This window comes from Wickerhamomyces anomalus (genome assembly GCF_001661255.1).
Source record: "Wickerhamomyces anomalus NRRL Y-366-8 unplaced genomic scaffold WICANscaffold_4, whole genome shotgun sequence".
NCBI lineage: Eukaryota > Fungi > Ascomycota > Saccharomycetes > Phaffomycetales > Wickerhamomycetaceae > Hansenula > Hansenula anomala.
Window position 1 is genome coordinate 188,203 of NW_017567113.1, and position 17,048 is coordinate 205,250.

Sequence of the window (17,048 nt, forward strand, 5' to 3'; positions counted from 1 at the left end):
CAAAACTATGGTGGAGGAAGCCAATAATATATAATATCTTCTCTCTTAATTGCTGCTGCTTTTCTAACCAATTTTAACCAAATTTCTCCAAACAAAATTCCCAATATTACCGTCATCTGCCATCATTTTCACGTGTCACCAAGTCATTTTACATTTCGCGAATTTTCTTGATTTTGTTTTTTATTTTTTTTCGTGTAAAAGAACGTCGATTATTTCAATTCGAATTTAAAGTGAAGCATTTTTGAGGTTCTTTTGTTGCTTAAAGAGATGTCGAATAAATCAATTGAGGAGCTTTTGAAGAAGCTTGCTGAGGGTGTCCAGCTTACGGATGACCAGAAAAAGGAAATGAAGGATTACAAGTTTTGGAAAACTCAACCGGTTCCTAAATTTGATGAATCCATTACTGAAGATGGTCCAATTGAAACTAAAACAATTGCTGATATCTCCACTGAACGTTTACCTTTATTGAAAGAATTCGAATGGGCTGATCTAGATATGACAAACCCAGAGGATCATGATGAAGTCTTTAGATTATTATATGAGAATTATGTTGAAGATGCTGATTCAACATTTCGTTTTAAATATACTCCTGAATTTTTAAATTGGGCTTTGAAACCTCCAGGATATCGTAAAGATTGGCATGTTGGTGTCCGTGTTAAATCTAGTGGTAGATTAATAGGGTTCATTGCTGGTATGCCTGCTGATTTAGATGTTCATGGTAAAAAAATCAAAGCTGTGGAGATTAATTTTATTTGTGTTCATAAAAAATTAAGATCAAAAAGATTAGCACCAATCTTGATTAAAGAAGTCACAAGAAGAGTTAATTTACAAGGAATTTTCCAAGCTTTGTATACAGCTGGTGTTGTTTTACCAAGTCCTGTTAGTGTTTGTAGATATAATCATCGTCCAATAAATTGGAAAAAATTACATGAAGTTGGTTTTAGTTATTTACCAGATGGTGTTTCAGAAACTCAAATGATTGCTAAATATACTTTGAGAAATCAAGGAAAAGTTAAAAACTTGAGAGAAGTTAAAGCTCAAGATTATAAACAATTGATTGCATTATTTAAAAAATTTCAAACTCGTTATGAAATAGTACATGATTTTAATGAAGAAGAATTCAAACATTGGATATTTGGTGATTTATCTTTGAAAAATGATCAAAAAGTTGTTCATACATGGGTTGTGGAAAATGATGATGGTGAAATCACAGATTTTTTCAGTTTTTATTTATTACCTTTTAGTATTTTAAACAATAGTGATCATCAAGATTTAGGTATTGCATATTTATTCTATTATGCTTCAGATGTTGCATTTGATAAAGAAGAAGCTGAAGGTAATGCATTATTAAAGAAGAGATTAACTGATTTGATAGGAGATGCTTTAATAATAGCTAAATCTTTAGGAGTTGATGTTTTCAATGCATTATCATCTCAAGATAATAATTTATTCTTACAAGACTTGAAATTTGGTGAAGGTGATGGATTATTGAACTATTACTTATTCAACTACAGAGCTAAGCCAATTTCCGGTGGATTAGATAAAGAAAACCATATTGATCCAACAAATTTGAGTAAAGTTGGTGTTGTTATGCTCTGAAATGTTCAAGTTTATCTCGGATTTAAGTTTGTAGCATTCTCCGAGCCTTGCATAATCTGTTCTGGAACTGGCAAAAAAAAAAACAAAACTAAAAATTGTTTGTTTGATCAAGGATCAAATAATTTGAAATTCATGTAAAAGAAGCTAAATTGATAATATTGTTTGTTAATTTGGGTATAAATAGCTGCTTGTTTTCCATACTGATATTGAAGAAAATCGAACAGTGGCTACAGAGACGTTGAATAGGTGAAAAATCAAAGTGGTGTTAATAATGGTGTCAGATAGACGAGGTTCAAATCAATCGGCTGACTTTGATCAAAGAAAAGCTATAATAGTTGGTGAACTTTTACTAGATGCCTCTGCAGAACCGATTATCAACTCACTAAGAATCAAAAGATATCTTGAATTGATGTTTGAAGAATATGGAATGGATGATCTAGAATTGTATTTTACATGTCCAGAACAATATAAAGATCAATGGGGAATTGAGCTGTTCAAGTTCAAAATTAGCTCCCTAAACTACCTTTTGAGTGATGTTATGGATTACTGTACTCCAAAGAAACAGAAGAATAAGAATCACAAATCAGACAAATTGAGAGGTGTTATAGTTGATGTTGATAAAAAGTTACATGCTCTGAATATTAATAGTCTATGTTCAATTGATCAACTAGATTCATCCAAAGAAAAGTTTTCCAAGATTCTACGAGATCTATGTTACCATTTGGATAAGAAAAGCAGAGAATATTATAAGGGAACTTTGGATTTCATTAGTTGTAACACAAATTTGAAAATCGTTGATTCATCAGAATTCAAGAGCTTGAACTTTGAAGAGGAGGAGCTTGACCCTGGTTTCGATTCCACAGACAAAAATTACAAGTTATCAACTAATGAGTCCATTGATAATCATCAAGAAACCACGCCGAGAGTAATATCATCTGATTTTTTACAAGGTCAAACAGAAATTGATGAATTGATTGATTATAATCAAACGTCTCCACCTGAAACTCAATATCTCCATAATCCAAACATAATTTTCTATGGTGATCAAGAGATTCCCAATTTAGGACGTGGACCTTTCCCCAATAGTTATGTTTGTGATATCAATGGTGGGTATTACTTGGTAGCTGTTAACCCATCAACTGGCCAATTGGTTGATTTTTTGGATCCAGCAACAGGTGCATCGTTATATGATCAACAACAAATCAGATCAACTCCACAGTTCTACAATCAAATACAACCAATCACAAATAACAACTATAATCAAATTTATACTAATTATAATCAATAACTTCACCATGTCAATATATCCTCTTCTTCACCTTCATCAATATCATTATGTTCATCCCCATTTAACCAATTTTTTTCAAATTTTTTCAAATTATGAGCAGCACTTTCCAAACCCATTGATCTACACAATTCCAAAAATTTCCTCACTAATGATTGATCTTGAATTGTAATACAATTTGGTCCAACAATAACCATAACAAAATGTAAATGTGTAATACATTTGTTGTTATAATGATCAATTTCATTTAGAAATCTAATGAAATTTAAAGCCTTCCGTACAAGATCTTGGATTATTGAAGTTGATTTATGAAATTCAAGGATTTTTGTCATTATTATTAACTTTGCAGCTATTATATGAGCTTGATGACTTATATCATACCAACTCAAAGTTTGAGTTTTGTTCTGCATGGGTAATTTAATAGTTTCTATACTATCAAAATTATTTTGTTGGAAAAAACTTGTTTGTGATGGATGATTTGGATTTGTTGATGGGATTATACCTGATTTATCAATGATTTCTTTTTGTTGTAAAGAATGCAGTTGAACCATTAATGTTTCAATTTTATCATATGACACTATTGGTGGGATGTTTGATGATAAATGTGAAGTAGTTTTAGTTTCTTGATTTAATTTTAATTTTCTCATCTTGTTCAACATTTTAATAATTTCTTTGAAAACTAAATCCAAATCAATTATATGACCAGAGATATAATTGAAACCATGTATATCAATCATATTTAATTTTTTCAATGATTTTAAATAACGTGCGTCATTTGTGATAAATTTATCCAATTCATCAGTATCTGATTGGAAAATACCTCCATAAGTATTTGTAACACCAGCTAAGACTTCATATGTAATTAACCAATTTCGACAAAAATTTAAAATATCAGATTGATCAATTGAAAATTTCTTAAATAATTCTTTTGCACCTTTCAAATGAGCTCTCCATCTAACATTTTTACTTGATGCACAATCACTTGTAAGTAATAAAATCGTTAACAACATTGGTTCAACATTATCAATAATTAAATTTTCATCAGCAAAATGTTCACTCAGTATATTTAAACATGAAGATAAATATGAACAATAAGCTTGATCATCTTCGATTTTTTGGGATTGTCTAAATGCAGTTTTAGCACCACATGCTAATATTGCATATAATAAATAAGTTTCCCTTTTAGCATAATTTAATAAAACATCACGAATAGGGTTCAATCCAATGTTGGGCATCAATGGAGATGATAATGTACTGAAATTCTCAAAATATAATGATAAATAATGATTATGAGGATCTCCTAAACTGAAATAATCTAATGGTACATTGAAAATTATACCTTTATTTGCAAATTCATCATTATCATCTTCATTAATCAAGTCTGTATTGAACGGGTTTGCAGTTTCTTCAATATAAGTTTTCAAAGTTGGAGTTAAAGCTTCTTCTAATCTTGAATTAACAATTTCATTTAAATCATTATAAAGTAAGTTTGCATCTGATACAGAGAAGTTGAACTCTGTGTTTAATGCCATTTCAGATAAGGGAGAATCAACAACACTCGAGTTATTTCCAGTATGAACTAAACTATCAACAGATAACATTCTATCAGATCTTGAATAATCATTATTACTAGTTACATGATTAACCTCCATAGCTTTTAAACGATCTCTTTCCATTTCAGCTTTTGTTCTTCTTTTCCTATTTTTAGTGTTCTCTAGATATTTACAATCTCTTCCGAGTCTTTCACATTGCCAACAAATTGGTTTCCTTTCATCGCACTTGGAAATGTTAGAATCAATTTTTCATCATTATGCTATAATTTTTCAACTCACCTTCATACGTCTTTTTTTACACTCTGTACAACCATTTCTGGAGTATTTCCTCTTTGCACCATTTGCAGTGCCATCATGAGCTAATTCAGTTGTCATATTCCATTCATCAGGAGGTCTTTTTGGTTTATCAACGTATGTTGTCAAAAGACATGATTGTTTTCAACCGTGTTTTCTCGATATCGTAGATAGGTCCGATGTGTGTTTTTATCGAGAAAAACAACCAACGGAATCAACTTTCCGCGAAATTGAATGTGCCCGTGCCCAAAACAGGTGATGGAGTTGGTGCAGTTGACATTTCAGGTGATGAAGGTGATCATGGGAAAAGGAATTGAACTAGCGTAATGCTTTCTTTAACTAGAAAGTTCTAAATGTAATAATGTAATAATCAACATATTCAATGAATCAATGTTAAGTCATATTGTAGTTTGCTAGAACACATTTTTATCATGTGAAGCAGTTTCTTCTAGTTGAAGATAAATATGATCAGAACGCAAAGCTAGGTACGAAGAACTATCAGAACAAATTAAAATTAATACTTCAAATCAGGAAACCGGCCCGAACGTCAAATGATTTAATTAAAATGAAACTTAATATACAAAAAAACTCTTTTGAGTTGGATCAAACCAGGGATCGATCAATTGATTCAATACCTTAATTGAACACATCACAAGAGAAAAATATATCTCAGTCAGGATACTATCATCAGACCAGTCAATAATTAATAACAAATATTATCAATATCAAATGATATTAATGTTGACCACTAATAATATATTTATTATTATATTGATCTGTCAGATATTAATTATACTAGTGCATCCTGTATAATCAGTTATATGGTCACCATTTGATCAAATGCACCAAAGAATTTGTTAAATTTCTAATATAAATGATATTTCAGCTAGCTGGGCCAAAGCATTCCGTCAATTTGCCAGCTGCAAAATTATATTTATAATAACAGATATATTCACATTTGGACCGTCAAGTTAATATATAAAATTATGATATTATAATTGTTGACGTAAAGATATTGACATTAACTAGCTGAAAAAAAATTGTTTCGTGCTTTTTAATATACTACAATATTATTTGCCGCCCACGAATATTAATTTTTATAGATCAGTAGAATCACGACGTAAAGCTACTAGAATAATCATAAAAGAACGTCAAAATGCAATAGAACAAGTTATTATATCAATAACCATGTTCAATAAATTAAAATTAATGATATACAAAAAACTCTTTTGATTTGGATCATCATAGTACCAGTAGTAAATAAATCAATTCAATACCAGCTTAGTTGATCACATCAAAAGAGAAAGATATATCTGATCAGCTAGGATATTTATATCAATTAATTCCAATCAATGAATTAATACAAATATCAATATCAAATGATGCGATTAGCCAGCTAATCAGCACTAAATCGCAAATGAGCTAGCTGTTGTCATCAAAACCATATTCATTCAATATGACCAAGTATGTCAGCATCTATGCCATTCAACATTAATTGCTTTTGTACAAACATTAAGCTGATCATCATATAATCCATTGCGTCAATAGGGTACAACAATTTCTTGGTCAGTAATAATGTGAACGAAGCTCGCGCAAACATCGATAAAAAAACAGATCATTAAATTATAAGTGCAGTGGTAAAAGTGAAAGTAAATTAAAAGTCGATGATGAAAAGTTTCCTGTTTTTAAACTACAATTAGCCGCCAACAAAATATAACCACATGCACGTGACACTTTCTATTTCTATTCACAATTAACAATTAATCACCAAACTTGCAACTCTTCAAACAAGTCAACGCGTCCCTTGGCCTCCTGAAGATGCTCTGCAACAAGTGTTCGGATGCCATCAACCATTTTTGGTGGACCACAGCTCATCACACCAACTGAGTGGTTTCCTTGGTTCTCTTTTGTAAACTCATTCACTATTATTTCCTCCAGGTTTGGTCTCCCATAATGGAACCCAATATGATTCGACAACGATGCAATAATCTCATCAACACTCAATTTTTTTGATTTAACATCTTCATCACTCGAAACACCATCTGATTTCTTCACCTCGGCACCATCACTAGACTCTGAATCTTTCTTCTCAATGGTCCCCAAATCTTGTTTAGTTTGTGGTGCTGTGATGTAAATATCTGTTTGAACATTTGTATGCATCAAGACTCTCAACTCATCATAAAACCATTTAAGAGCTTCAGGGTTACGAATCACCCATAATAATTTGATTTGTTGTCTTGTTGAAGATTCACGTTTAGCAAGATCAATAGCATGATAATATGGACCTGGAATACCATTACCACCAGCCAATAATAACGCCGTATCATATTTTTCCATTGGTGCTCTATGACCATATGGCCCTTCAATTGAAATTCTAATAGTTTTCTTATTACCTGGATGTTTAGCAAGTTCTTTATTAATTCTCTTGGTGATACCGGCTTTAGTCTTGATATAAATGGTGGTCACATCTCTTTCCAAAGCTGAATCAATAATTGTGAATGGATGTGATTGCCAAAACATTGTTGGAGTGATAAAATAAACATAAGCAAATGAACCAGGGAACGGAACAAACCATTTCCCATGTTTAACACTAATTTTAAAAGTATCATCTGCAATTAACTCCACTTGAGCATTTGTGAATCCAAACATGCACATTCTAATGATTCTAACCAATCTATCAAAGATCCAAACTGCCCAAGAAACATAAATCCATTCTAACCAACCCAATTCATAACAATGCCACCAACATGCAACAATAAATAAGATTGCCAAAACAATATGAATAACCAAAAAAGTTTCATAAGCCATGTTTCTAAATACATGGAATGCTTGAAATAACATTATCCCACCAATGATTGTAGCAACAATCCCCCATCTCCAATAAGCCTCAGAGGAATAATAAGTTAGATAACTCTTATTAACTGCATACGCTGTCCAACATGCAGAATGGATTAAGGCATGGATCCACATGAATCTTGCAACCCATTTATGATAGACAATAAATGATGTATACGGTATACCAGTTAACGAGGTTAGGATATTATTTCTACCTGCAAAGATAATCAATAATGGAATCAACCCAAATGATAATAACCCAGTTCTATCAGCAACACAAATCATCAATTGGATATAACTTGGTGTATCACCTTTAGCAAAATGATAATTAACAGTTGTTAATAAGACATTTAAGCAAATGAAAAAGAAAACAACAACTGATTCCACCCTTGTAGGCCATAGAGTTGAAAACACTTTAAGGTAAACAGGTGCTTCTGTATGTTTCCCATTGAATAAAGCTGGAATGGAGATTTTGGCACGATACCAATTGATAAAACTATTGTTGAAATTTTTATGATATCCTAATCTCTTGATGAAATTTGCACCACCAACTAAAATGAAAACGAAAATGAAATAAAAATACATAATACCAGCTAACGTTGAAGCCTTATCAAAATTGAAGTAAAGATTGGTATAATATTGTTTTGAATTCTTAACCATCTCATGGGTAACATTAATTGGTTGATAAAATTTAGTTGTAGTTAAATTTGTAGTCACTGTGCTTATATCTAATAAATAATGAGTAGCATTTTCATATAGTGAACGTAATTCAGCAACACTCATATTCACTTTAGCATAATCCGTACACATGGTTGATACCCTTTTCAAAGATTTATTAAAAGTTGCACTCTCTGGACCAACTTCATTAGCAACACAGTTCAAGACAGTACCTGTTAACGGAGCATATCCACACATTAATGGATAATAACCTGTTATATTTGCACCAAATTTATAATCTTCAATAGCATCATTACATGCATAAATAGTATATTTCCATTCATAACCATAAACTTCAGTTTTACTTGGTCCTCCATGACCAAGGGTAAATTGGAGTAGTAAAGAAAAGTAAACCAAAAAATTGAATAGTTTATTCATCTGTTTCAATGGTGATGGATCTGATGCTGAATAAGAACCAAATCATTCTGGGGAAAATTCTTCCATTATATAGACCTCAAGTATGAACCTTGAAAAAGTAGTATCGATATAATTTTCACCACCCATCATAACTGAATCACTCGTATTTTCCATCTTCTTCGGTCCTGCTTCTCTTAAGCAGCCCATCATAATAATTTTACCCATTATTGGACAAATTACGAGATCAAGCCCTTGAGCCTTGGTTCCTATAGGCTAGATCACAGTGATAATCATGACTCAAGCATCCACATATGCAAATCTCAAAGTACAGACGTGGACCTGCAAGTAATGGCGCTATTTCCAATTTCAACAGCTGATGATTGGACCCTTTCTTTTGGGATAATGGAGGTTGAAATAATATGCTACCTGACAAAAACTAAAATAATTCTTCAACTAAAGATCATGCAATGGAAAGGATTTGAAATGTCTAGACGTTTCTATCCATGGACCAATGATGTTGCAACAGCTTGAGTTATTCATTTCGGACCCTCTCTTTGAAGATCTTTTAGATAATAATTTTCTTTAAATACCCGCTTCAGGTCAAGTCAACTCAAACCCAACCGATGCTTGGAAAAGCTTAGCGTCGCTGTTAACTCTTCTTATTGAACACAAGCTATTGGAACAATAAAGCTCAACCATTGAAGCTGTATCCTTATTCTCTTGGGTTAAAGTCAAAAAATATCACAACGGTTGTCTTTGACAGACACTTCAGGGACCTATCACGAATAACCCAAAACCCACTCATGAACGGGGATGCCTCAAATGACTGCTTCCCTCGAAGAATTGTTATTGTCTTTTGGACTTGGCTGCTCTACTCAATGACCTGCATTCACGTAAACCTAGGCTGCTGTTTTTTTGTACATGATGAATTAAATGAAAAGCACACCTCTTTTTTTTTTTGCCCATGCTAAATTATTTGCAAGATGAGGTCCTGGACTTGTGGAGCTTAACAGGAGGCATGTGATGATTTGGCATTAGCTTTACTTGAACCATTCACTTAAGAGCAATAACAATCACCAGTTAATAGCATAAACATTGTGCTTAACTCTTTGAAGAAGTTATGCCACTTTCTTTTTCTTTCGCGATATTTGATCAATTAAAATTTTCGCGAAGTCATAATAACCTTAAAATTAGTCCCCTTCTCAAAATTGAGGGTGTTTGATCGCTGTTTTTAATTAATTAGCATATAACCGTTAGAAGACAATTCTATAAGCTGGGATCCTGACTGGCTATAGTCATGAAAGCTGTCTAATACTCAAGCTGTGAGTGGCTCAAACTTTAATTAACGTCTGTACTCGGCTTTGACTTCAAGGAGATTTTGAACAATTGGAGACGAGACTTACGAGACTCGGCATACATTCAGGAACGTTCAAGTGTTGATAAATTTCTTTACAACTGTACTGGTATTTGCACTGGGATAATTCAAATGATCTATATTTGTATCTCGGGAATTCTGGAGAGCATTTAATGTGACTACAAGCTGGAGAATCGCCAGCTTCAACATCTAGTTCAACTCTGTAGGTTACTTGACAGATTACGTGTCTATAAGACATACCTAAGCTACACAGTACTCAATAAGAAGGAATTTTTGAGGTTAAATTAGGTATATATACACGAAATCATTTTGAGCATCAACAAAGACACGAAGGGTACAGAGAAAGATTCAGAGTCAGCATCATTACCAAACTTGCAACTCTTCATACAGATCAACACGACCTTTAGACTCTTGTAAATGTTTTGCGACAAGGTTTCTAATAGCATCAACCATCTTTGGAGGTCCACAACTCATCACAGCAACTGATGGACCTTTTTCATCTGTGAATTCTTTCACTATAATCTCCTCCAAGTTTGGTCTTCCATAATGGAAATTTATATGATTAGATAATGATGAAATAACTTCACTTGTGCTTGGTGCTTTATCGGATGTTGTATCTGAATTTGAAGCTTTACCTTCTTCATCACTCGATGTATCTTTTTTCTCCTCCACATTAACTTCTAATTTCTCTTTATTTTGGTCTTGAGCAGTAATGTAAATATCTGTTTGAACGTTGGTGTGAGCTAAAAGTTCCAACTCTTTATGAAACCATTGTAACGCATCTGGATTACGAATAATCCAGGTAAGCTTTATCTGTTGCTTTGTTGAAGATTCACGTTTAGACAAGTCAATAGCATGGTAGTATGGGCCGGGGATTCCATTACCACCAGCCAACAATAATGCAGTATCATATTTTTCAATTGGAGCTCTATGACCATATGGACCTTCAATGGATATTCTAATGGTTTTTTTGTTTCCAGGGATTTTGGCTAATTGTTTGTTTAGTCTCTTGGTGATACCAGCCTTGGTTTTCACATAAATAGTTGTTTCATCCTTGTTTAGCACTGAATCAATCAAAGTGAATGGATGGGATTGCCAAAACATTGTTGGTGTAATGAAATAAACATAACCAAATGAGCCTGGATATGGAGCAAACCATTTACCATGTTTAACAGTGATTTTGAAAGTATCATCAGCAATCAATTCAATCTGAGCATTTCTAAATCCAAACATACACATTTTAACAACTCTCAACACTCTATCAAATATCCAAACTGCCCATGAAACATAAATCCATTCTAGCCAGCCTAGAGTATAACAATGCCACCAACAACCAACAATAAACAGAATAGCTAAAACAATATGTATGAACAAGAAGGTTTCATAAGCCATATTTCTGAAGATGTGGAAGGCTTGGACCAAGATCAATCCACCAAGGATAGTAGCAACAATACCCCAAGTCCAATATGTTTCAGCTGAATCTTCAGCCATCGCCTTATAATAAACTGCATATGCTGTCCAACAAGCGGAATGAATCAAAGCATGGATCCACATGAATCTTGCAACCCATTTATGGAAAACAATAAAAGTTGAGTATGGAATACCAGTCAATGTAGTAAGAATATTATTTCTACCAGCAAAGATAATCAATAGTGGAATCAAACCAAATGATAATAACCCTGTTCTATCAGCAACAAATTCCATAAGTTGAACATTTCTCACTTCTTCTGTTGATTTGAAACTATAGTGAGCAGTGGATAACAAGATGTTCAAGCACAAGAAAAAGAATATAACAATGGACTCAACTCTTGTTGGAATCAATGTGGAAAACACTTTAAGAGCAGTTGGTGCTTCAGTATGTTTGCCATTAAACAATGCTGGTATGGAAATTTTAGCACGATACCAATTGATGAACTTGTTATTGAAATGTCTATGGAAACCTAATCTTTTGATAAAATTAACAGATCCTATAATGATGAACACCAACACAAAGAACAAATACATAATACCAGCCAACATTGAACCTTGATCAAAATTGAAGTATAGATACTCGTAATATGTTAAAGAACTTTGAATCATTTCATGTGTAACGTTGACAGGTTGGTAAAAGACTGTTGTTGTCAAATTTGTTGTGACGGTATTCAAATCAATCAAATTCTCAGTAGCATTTTTATATAATGATTCAAGTTGATCAGCTGTATAGTTATGTCCACCATAAAGTGTACATGTGTTTGCCAGTCTTTTCAATGATTTTTGGAACAAGTTACTGTCAGGGCCTAACTCATTGGCCATACAGTTAACAACAGTACCAGTAATAGGTTCATAACCACATAAAGATGTATAATAAGCAGTTAAATTTGTACCAAAGGTATAGTAAGAACTTGCAGATTTACAAGTGAACACAATGTATTTCCATCTATAACCTAAAGCTTCTGTTTTTCTTGGGGCCGCTGCAACATATTGAAGTAGTGTTAAAAGCAAGAATAAAAAATTGGGTTTCAAGTTCATGATGAGTGGTACAATGCTTGATCTTATCTGGGTCTTGGCTTGAAAATCAACCCATGGGGAACTTCATTAAATTTATACGTTATGTATTTTATTTTGAAAACGAACAAGCATCCGGCTCTTTTACTATTTCCTGTAGACAATGCTGATCGATTCAATGTACTTCGTACTTTTGCTGAAGTGTACGTATAACCGACAACATATAGAAAAAATCATATAGAAATTTGAGGTTCAAGCATACACATCTCTTCAGAAGGACCAGCTCATACCAGTTACCTCATAGATTGCTTTATGCCAGCTTTCATCTTTCAATACCGTCTAGCTTGTTTGATCAATACCTTTTCAGCTTCATTTTTGGTTTGATGACTTCAAAAGCATTGCATTTTTCTTGATATTCCCCAGTCATGATTGGATGGTTAGGATAACTATTTAGTGATCAAGGAGTCAGATTCAAACGCAAAAAGAAATCAACTGTAAGCTGATGACCGTTTTTTTCTTTGAAAGCTGCTTAATTAATTAAATGCCCGTTATGAAGGTTGAAGTGCTGATTTTTTTCATGTTTTACCCACTTCGCGAATAGTTTTTCACTCTGATTGGTCTAAAGATCTTCTAGATAATTTATGGTGCAGGAATCCAGCCAGCATTTGAGCCCTCCAGGATGTTTTGAAGACTGCTTTACACGAAGGTGTAGATTTTTGCAAAATCTAAACCAGAAGGATTTAAAACGTAGTAGAAGTGCGAAAGCCAGTGTTTTTAATACTTTCCAAAGCTTTATTCTTTTGATAGTGACGAGAGCCCAGTTATTTCTTGCTACAACTTGTCAAAATGTACTACTACTTAGCTTGGCTCTTTGAACCTGCACTTGTGAATGTAATTGACCACTTTTCACAGGCTCATCGAGGCAATTTTCCAGGGTCTAGTTGGCATTGTGCCGTTTAGACCTAGACCCTTATTTAGTCTCCCGTTTGTTATCAGATCGATCAGATCAGTCCCCAAATTTAAGCTTAAAAATTTTCGAAAAGGCCCCTGCTGAAACTGTAAATCATCGGACATACAATTGATCAACAAGACAAAAGTCAAGTTCAACGCTTTTTTGGAGCTAAAAATTGTGAAGGAAATGGGCTGTTTGCTTGGCGATGTTAATAACATCTCTTTGAGCCATTATCAGGTACTGAATATTTGAGCAATGAGTTCCAAACCTCTACAACGTCCTTCACTTTTTTTCAACAACGGAGCAAAACTCATATGTGCTGCCATTTGAGCTGTCGATCATTTTGAAAAAAATCTTTCAAACGGTCTTGTGATTGGGTGTTTTTTCCTTCATGTACAGCAGCTGATATTAATTGAAGCTGCATATGAGAATTTGAAAACAGACCACTGTTGCAACTTCTAAGTTGGAGAAAGAAAAGTTCTTGAGCTTGTGTAGCAACAAGAAAGAGGTAACAAACGACTACGAGGCCCTGTCAATGAAATATATATCTATTCAATAAACATGATCACCAAGTTTGTAGTTCTTCAAACAAATCAACACGACCCTCAGATTTTGGTATGTAATCAGCAACCAATCTTCTTACATTATCAACCATCTTTGGTGGTCCACATGTCATAACCCCAACATCTTGTTTCCCCTGACCTATAAATTCATATTCCATAACCTTTTCAAGGTTTGGTCTGCCATAATGGAAATTTATATGTGTTGACAGTTTCGAAATAATAGCACTAGAATCTGTCTTATCTGACTCCACCTCATAAGTTTTGAAGCTTTCATTTTTTTCATCTTTTAAATCCTGACTTGAACTAGTTTCACTAGAATTCGATCTTTTCTCTAATGAGTTTGCCAATTCAACATGTGAGGGTATCTTACCTGTGATGTAGACATCTGTTTGAACAGTTGTTTGTTTTAAACCCATCAACTCTTTATAGAACCAGCATATAGATTCTGGGTTACGAACCACCCAAGTCAACTTGATCTGTTGTTTAGTTGCAGAATCACGTTTAGCAAGGTCAATAGCATGATAATATGGACCTGGAATACCATTCCCACCAGCAAGCAATAATGTAGTATCATATTTTTCCATTGGGGCACGATGACCATAAGGACCTTCAACGCAAACTCTTAAAGTTCTCTTGTTATCAGATCTCTCTAATAATTTATTAATTCTTTTTGTAACACCATTCTTGGTCTTGATATAAATTGTAAGTTCATTTTCTTTCAAGGCCGAATCAATAATTGTAAATGGATGTGATTGCCAAAAGGTACTTGGTGTTAAGAAATAAACATAAGCAAATGCACCAGGAAACGGTTTGAACCTTGTGTTATGAATAACACTAACTTTGAAAGTATCATCCGCAATCAATTCAACATCTGCATTCCTGAAACCAAAATTCACCATTCTAACAACTCTCAACAATCTATCAAATATCCATAGTGCCCAAGATGCATATATCCATTCAAGATAACCTATATCATAACAATGCCAAAAGCAAGCAACAATAAACAAGATGGCCAATATAATATGAATGATTAAAAAGGTTTCATAAGCTCTTGATCTGAAAACATGGAATGCTTGAAGTAATATAAACCCACCAAATATTGTAGCACCCACACCCCAAACAAAGTATCTTTTGTGGAAATAAGCAGAAACCGAATTTGTATGAACAGCATATGCAGTGTAACAAGCACTATGGATCAAGGCATGTATCCACATCATCCTGGCAACATATTTATGGAAAACAATAAACGATTGGAAAGGCAACCCAGTCAATGAAGTTAATATATTATTTCTTCCCGCAAATAAAACAATCAATGGGATTATTCCAAATGCTAAAACACCTGCTCTATCAGCAACCATCCTCATAACCTGGATCTTTCTGGACTGGAGATGGGAACCAAAATCATGGAATCCACCAAGGAACAAGGCATTTAATCCTAAGAATCCAATCACTATTAAAGTTTCAACTCTAGTTGGTACGAGACCAGCAAATATTTTGCAAAATTGGAAAGGATCCGTGTGTTTTGCATTAAACAATGCAGGAATTGAAATATTGGATCTATACCATTTTATAACCTTATGGTTGAAATTATGTTGATAGCCTAGTCTCTTTATAAAATTTGCAACCCCCATCAAGATGAAAATTCCGACAAAATAAGCCCACATTATACCAGAATAGAGTGAAGCATTTCCTGTATTTGCGAAATTGGCCTTATAAAACCGCAAGGCATCCTCAATGTCTGCTTTCACTATGTTAACAGGTTGAGAAAATTTGATTTTTGTGACATTTCCTTGTATAGTTTTAGGATCAATAACATATTGCGTAGCATTGTGATAAATTTTATTCAAGTCATCAACCGAATAGTTTGTTTTAGCTCTTGGGTTACAACGTTCTCCTAAAGCATTTAGTGATTTTTGAAAGTTTTTAGTAGAATCACCCATTTCATTAGCAATACATATCAAAATTGAACCTAAAATTGGCTGGTATTGACATTGTTTTGTTAGTTTGGCCTTGATTGATGATTCCCATTTATAATCATTAGTACCCTCCATGCAGGCACGATAGATATAATACCATTTATGGTTTCTATTGTGAGATTTTGCTGGATGTTTGGAAGATACAACAAGTTGTGACAGACTCAAGATCAATAAGATAAAGTATGATTGAAATTTCATCAGTGTGTGTGTTTTGACCAACAAATAGTGTTTTTCTTCAAGAAATAATTGATTTTTTCAATTTGGACCAAACATTATTATATATAGATATAGGAAAAGCTTGATTGAATCCTTGAGGCTTAGTTGACCAGTTATCAGTTTTTTCAATCTCTTCTATGATTCCACCAACACTTTGAGTTGCATTAATGTCAAAATCATCATTGGCTCCATCAGTCAGAAAAATCATGTTATGCAACAACGATCAACGTTAGATCTATCCTATTAGTTTACCTAAACAAGGCACAATAGATCGTAATTTTGCTCACGTAGCTATTGATTGGACTAAACTGATGTCTGTTAAAAAAAAATGGGTGTTGCTTCTTAAATCTGGAAGGAATCAAATTTATCTGAGCTGAAAATTCCTCCAACTAGTTGACATATCTTGGTATTTTCCAAAAACATCATTTCGATAAGATTGAGCTTGGTAAAAACGAAGTTGACGTTAATATATCACCAAACGATATAAAGTGACCTTAATTGAATAACCAAACTGCCTGCTCTTAAGAAAATGATAGAAATCATCAGCTCATTTTCCGATAGCCTGTGTAACACCTTAAAAGATCAAAAATAGATCTGTGATCTGTAACAGTTCCTTGCAAATCAAGGTCCTAGACTTCAAATTTCAAACGTCAAACGCCAAAGACAAATCACGGACATGCGATCATAGGTTGTTCTGTAAATCCCCCAAGAAATCCTATTTGTACTTTGGAGTTTTTGGCGATCACTTAAATTAAACGAATGATTCTGTTAATCATCATGATGGTTTTTCCTAAGTTGAAACAGCTTGAAACTTGAAATCAGTCTTTGACATGTGCCCCTAG

The 17,048-nt window shown here is 33.5% G+C and overlaps 5 protein-coding genes across 5 annotated transcripts; 2 read left to right on the forward strand and 3 right to left on the reverse strand.

Annotated features, from left to right (window-relative positions):
• Window positions 1-267: 267 nt before the first annotated feature.
• On the forward strand, window positions 268-1,599 carry NMT1 (glycylpeptide N-tetradecanoyltransferase NMT1; the record flags this gene model as incomplete). Its single annotated transcript, XM_019185705.1, has 1 exon — window positions 268-1,599. One exon carries the CDS (start codon window positions 268-270, stop codon window positions 1,597-1,599), a length of 1,332 nt encoding a protein of 443 aa, XP_019037843.1.
• Window positions 1,600-1,870: 271 nt separating this feature from the next.
• On the forward strand, window positions 1,871-2,887 carry WICANDRAFT_79184 (uncharacterized protein; the record flags this gene model as incomplete). Its single annotated transcript, XM_019184849.1, has 1 exon — window positions 1,871-2,887. The coding sequence occupies one exon, from the start codon at window positions 1,871-1,873 to the stop codon at window positions 2,885-2,887; it is 1,017 nt and encodes a 338-aa protein (XP_019037844.1).
• Window positions 2,888-2,889: 2 nt separating this feature from the next.
• Window positions 2,890-4,812, reverse strand: WICANDRAFT_32819 (Zn(II)2Cys6 transcription factor; the record flags this gene model as incomplete). The annotated part of the gene is made up of 2 exons (XM_019182008.1): window positions 2,890-4,662; window positions 4,717-4,812. The coding sequence occupies 2 exons, from the start codon at window positions 4,810-4,812 to the stop codon at window positions 2,890-2,892; spliced, it is 1,869 nt and encodes a 622-aa protein (XP_019037845.1).
• Window positions 4,813-6,495: 1,683 nt separating this feature from the next.
• Window positions 6,496-8,661, reverse strand: WICANDRAFT_63148 (uncharacterized protein; the record flags this gene model as incomplete). The annotated part of the gene is made up of 1 exon (XM_019183498.1): window positions 6,496-8,661. One exon carries the CDS (start codon window positions 8,659-8,661, stop codon window positions 6,496-6,498), a length of 2,166 nt encoding a protein of 721 aa, XP_019037846.1.
• A 1,717-nt stretch (window positions 8,662-10,378) lies between these two features.
• Window positions 10,379-16,188, reverse strand: WICANDRAFT_54650 (uncharacterized protein; the record flags this gene model as incomplete). The annotated part of the gene is made up of 2 exons (XM_019182745.1): window positions 10,379-11,756; window positions 15,398-16,188. The coding sequence occupies 2 exons, from the start codon at window positions 16,186-16,188 to the stop codon at window positions 10,379-10,381; spliced, it is 2,169 nt and encodes a 722-aa protein (XP_019037847.1).
• Window positions 16,189-17,048: the final 860 nt, after the last annotated feature.